Below are 5033 nucleotides of genomic sequence, written 5' to 3'. Positions count from 1 at the left end.
CCTTAGAGTTTTATTCATGCAATTAGCACAAACCAAAGAATCAGGATTTCCTTGTTTTAAGTGAGAGGTTTCAGAATCTCATTGTTAGAAGGAAACCTAGAATCAGAGTCAGCCACCTTGAATACTGCTGACACACCTCCAAGACTTTGTTTTGTGGTGGAGGAACCATTCTGGTGCCATGTGAATTTAGGTGCAAACCTTTCACACCTGGCTACTTTCCTGCTGGTGCAAATTCCAGGGGGCTGAGTCCACTCTTGGCCAAGGAGGCTGGTGTGGCTTATGGGACCCTTACTCTTGTTTTTTATCTCAACCCTTGTAGGGATTTACTACAGACACTGACCGAGGAGGAGCTGCACACTTTGGAGCGAAACCTCTGCATTTCCCAGGATGTGGAGTTCTCCATCCGAGCGGACGTGCAGGTGCCTGCTGTCCTGGCCCCTACCTTTCCTGCACCCCTTCCCCCTGAGGAGCAGCACTCAGCTAAGGCCCAAGACTCAGAGGCAGAGCTGGCCTGCTCCATGCAATATGATGACCAGGAGCTGGAGCAGCTCAGTCGCATGGTCCACAGGGCTGGGGACGAGATGTCCTCTCTGCTGTCACCGCCCAGTGCCTGCCAGTCCCCAGCACACAGGCCGGGAGCAGAGGGCAGCCCATGTGGGGAGGCCTCTCCAGGCAGAGCGCACCTACAGGTGGACAGCAACGAGGACCGTGTGTTCTTTATGGATGACGTGGAGGGCACAGCAGATGCCCCTGCCAGGCCTGAGTCCCCTCAAGGTCCATTTGAGTGGTCAGATAGCACCCAGCCCGACCCCCAGGAGAGAGGTCAGGGAGGCCAGAGCCGAGGGGCTGAGGTCACTGCTTCCATTGCGGAAAAGGAGGACCTGAGCAACAACAACAACGACATGGGGGATGGCGGTACACATGTGGCCAGCCTCCTGGGCTCCAACTCCTGCAGCTGCCTGGACTCGCAGCTTTACCTGGACGGCTGGGAGGTGGGGACAGATGACGCCGAGACAGCCGAGATGATCGCCCACCGCACGGGGGGCATGAAGCTCTCAGCCACTGTCATCTTCAATCCCAAGTCGCCCAATTCCTTGGACTCTGCCACCACTACCCAGGAAACCCCAGGCCTGGGTGCTTCCCCTTCTGGGCCTGTGGCTGAGGGCACAGAGGGCAGCTCCCACAGACTCAGCACTGCAGCCACTGACTGCCTGCTGCATTCCTGTGTATGCTGTGGGAGCTGTGGGGACAGCAGGGAGGATGCTGCAGAGTGCCTGCGGGAGAAGTGCCACCCCGGGAGCATCATCGGTGCCTCTTACACAGCTGGCTTAGCCAAGGCCGGCAACAAGGGCCCTGACAGGCAGGACAAAGCCTGGCCTGTCTCTGAGGGCCCCCTGCCCACAGAAGACACCTGTGACACACAGGATCCCAAAGCCCCCACTCCCAGTAGCTGCCTGGCACAGACCTCAGGTTCCCAGGTGGATGCAGCAAATGGGTCTCAGGGAGAGGCTGAGGTCACCGGTCAACAGCAGGGACTAGAGGCCAGACAGCAGGATAGCAGGACATCGACAGCCCAGGGGGAGCTGCAGCAGCCACTGGGCTCCAGGTAAGAGTCGATCTGCTTGAGGTATTGGCCTCATCCTCTCTGCATTCAGTGCTCATCATGTCGGCAAAATCCTGGAAGTATTGAAATGTCTCCACCTGGGGCTTCCTGGCCACCAGTAGGTGCTGCGCCCAAGCCAGAGTGTGATCCTCTGTGTGGCGGGCAGGCAGTGAGCTGAGCCCATCCTATTGGAAGTTAAGCAGCCAAAAATTATGCCCAGTGTCTCCAAACTCTGCATTTCTGATGGTACAGGTGCCTGTGCCAGTATCCAGCCATCGGCCCACCTTCTTTCACTGCCCTGGTGTAAGCAGCATGTGGTATCCCCAGACCACCCTTGGGCCAGTTCCCAGGCCATGTCCCCAGATGCCAGTACCTCCCAGTACTGTCCCATCCCCTCCCTCTGAATGAATCTCCCCTCCTGTCCCTTCCCCAATATAGGCAGGCAGCTGGGCTTGGCGCCCATCACTCAGTGGTTAGTGCACTGGCTACATGCACCGAGGCTGGCGGGTTCAAACCCAGCCTGGGCCTGCTAAACAACAATGACAACTGCAACAAAAAAATAGCCAGGCATTGAGGCAGGCACCTGTAGTCCCAGCTACTTGGAAGGCTCAGGCAAGAGAATTGCTTAAGCCCAAGAGTTTGAGGTTGCTATGAGCTGTGACACCATGGCACTCTACTAAGGGGTGACATTGTAAGACTCTGTCTCAAAAAAAAAAAAAAAAATCAAGGCAAGCAGCTGGGAAGACAGTGAGGTGGGTGTGCAAGACCTGGGGCAGGCACTTCCCTTGAACTGCAGGCTGCTTTCTTTCCTCGTTCCTCACCCCCCTGAACAAAATAGATTATTGACCCAGCATTGGAGCTAAGAAGGGAAATGCAGGTGCTGGGCCAGCCACAGTGGATCACAGTTCACTGGTGGCTGAATGGTCAGAGCGTCTGGGCCTCTAAGCAGGACTCCGCTTTGCGAGGCTCCCACCCTGGCTACAGGTGTGTCCACTGGCCTCTCTACCAAGGCAGGAGGTATAAGCACAGGGAGCCAGAAAAGCTCCCAGGAGCCATGGGAGCTGGGCACAGAGGACAGACACGAGCTGGGGCTGGGAGGGCCACAGGTGCACTCAGGGAGGTGTCCTCACTCTTGGAACAGTGCCCTGTGGTCAGGCCAAGCACTCCCTCCTCCTGTGCCTTAGGCCCCTGGGGCACCACAAGGCTGTGTCCTCCAGGGCATTTGCCCAGGCAGGTGTCGGGACCTCAGGGGCTGTCAGGGCTGCGTTTCCTCCCAGCTTCTGCGCAGAGCTCCACGGCCTCTGCGGTGTGGGCTGTTCTGGCTCCTGGGGTCAGCAGTAGCTGCTCCCATCCCCTGCCCAGCCCCTGACAACTCTCAGCTACTCCCTGTCTCTGTGGATTCGCTGCTTCTGGACACATCCTGTGAATGGAATCACTTCCAATTTTTGGCTTTATGATGGTGTGAAAGCTGTACACCTTCAGAGAAACTATACTTTGAATTTTGAAGGTTAGGTGTATTAAATGCATTTTTAAGTTGTGACATTTTCAAGGTACAATGAGTCTGTCAGGACATAACTCATCACGGATCGAGAGACATCAGTAATACATGACCTTTTGTCCCCTGCTTCTGTCTCTGAGCACAGTGTGCTAAGGCTTGTCCAAGCTGAAGTATAAATTAGTCTTCATTCCTCTTTGAGGCTTAGTAATGTCCACTCTCTGAGGACACCATGTTTTGACCATTCTCCAGCTGATGGATGTGTGTGTTGTCTCTACTTTGGGCTACTACGAGCAGTGCTACTGTGGGAATTTGTGTTCAAGTGTTTGTGTGGACATGTGTGTTCAGTTCTGTGGGGATTGTCCCCAGGAGCGAGTTTGTGGTTTATGTGGTGACTCTGTGACAACTTCCTAAGGAACTGTCAACCTGTGTTTCAGAATGGCTGAAGTTTGCATCCCACCAGCTGTGCACAAGGGTCCCAGTTTTTCCACATCCCCACTAACACTCATTACTATCTAAGCTTTTTTTTTTTTTTAACATATTTTACAGATAGTTTTGTCCTTAGGGTGTATCCCACTAAAATATACAGTCAACTGATTGTTTTAACAGCACTTAAAATCATTCCTCTCCTGAGGTTATGCCACCAGTTTTATTCACGGTTAAGTTACTTTGTTCCATGTAGTAGTAGATTTATAGAGATTTTATACAGATTGCTATTTTCATATAACTCAGTTTTATAATTTGTGGAAGACTTGCTTGGTTCCCAGTCAAATCTAGACAATAAAGGGACTTTATTTCCTCCCACCACTAAAGGGAACAATTTAAAATTTGTTCGTAGTTTATCCTGTTTGTAGATAGATACACACCACATTTTGCCCCCTCCCGTTCGTAACAGTGCTGCAAACACTGCTCTCCGCTCGCCTTCCTGGCCTCCAAGCCCAGAGCCTGCCTGGTGCTGACTGCGATTGTCCTTCATTTCCCGTCTAGCCGAGTAGGGCCCAGCTGTGTGCCTGGGCCAGGATGTGCTCAGTCAGGCTTTGCTGCTGGCCATGGGGTTGTTTCTGGACTTTTGCTGTTACAGACAGTGCTACAACCACAACCTCTCCTGTTTTTCGATAAGACTATTTTTGAGATGCTGCCCAAGCTTCGTGACCATGTTAAACAGTACACATTTTGTCCTGACAGGCTCCTTGGTGGGCCTCAGACTTAGGTCATGGGTAAGTGCATCGTTTATCTTCAGAGTTGACGTGAAGCTGTCCTGAACCCTTTGACAGGCTCGGAGGAGTTTCCAGGTTTGGCCTGCACTGTTTTTGTTGTTTGTCCAGGTGACAACCAGCAGACACCCACCCATCTGGAAGCTCCTCCCATCCTTCTGACATGATCTTTGTACCCCACAGTGGACATGGCCCTTCATACAGCTGAGAAGTCCTTGGCCTCATTCAGCTCAGCACAAAACCCTGTACTTCAGTGAAGAAAAGGCAAGAGGGCCTGTAAGTGGCCTCAGAGGCAATGCTATGTTCCAAGGAAGAAAGCACATGGCAAGTGGCCAGGAGACAGGGACAGCCATGCATTTGGTCTGGACCCCTAGACAGTGGTGCCAGGGCCCAGGACTGTTCCTGGAGGTAGCTGGGAACAGGTCAGCCTAGTGGCAGCAGGTCAGACCTCCTCCCTTCATGGGCAGTACTTACACTGGAGCCTCCTCCATTCACCATCCATCCATTTCTCAAGCATGTTCCAGAATGGCCGAGCCAGGCGGCTCAGACCCACTGAGCAGCAAGAGATGGAGCCTGTCCCCTTGGAGTGTAATGTGGCACCCGTGCTGAGGGGATCTGCAGTGTGCATTCTTTTTTTTTTTTTTTTTTTTTTTTGAGACAGAGCCTCAAGCTGTCCCCCTGGGTAGAGTGCCGTGGCATTACAGCTCACAGCAACCTCCAA

At 53.2% G+C, this 5033-nt stretch overlaps 1 protein-coding gene across 3 annotated transcripts in view; it reads left to right on the top strand.

Annotated features, from left to right (window-relative positions):
* The window catches only part of ZFYVE28 (zinc finger FYVE-type containing 28), a 93315-nt gene that overhangs the window by 79137 nt on the left and 9145 nt on the right, over window positions 1–5033 (top strand). For all 3 annotated transcript variants that reach the window (XM_012812254.1, XM_012812253.1, XM_012812252.1), the window contains one exon: window positions 320–1606. In XM_012812254.1, coding sequence (XP_012667708.1) covers window positions 320–1606 — 1287 coding nt within the window. The remainder of the gene's footprint in view (window positions 1–319; window positions 1607–5033) is intronic.

The sequence above is a fragment of the Otolemur garnettii genome, unplaced genomic scaffold (genome assembly GCF_000181295.1).
Source record: "Otolemur garnettii isolate 467f Iridium unplaced genomic scaffold, OtoGar3 scaffold00198, whole genome shotgun sequence".
Lineage (NCBI taxonomy): Eukaryota > Metazoa > Chordata > Mammalia > Primates > Galagidae > Otolemur > Otolemur garnettii.
This window is presented reverse-complemented; position numbering and strand designations above follow the sequence as displayed.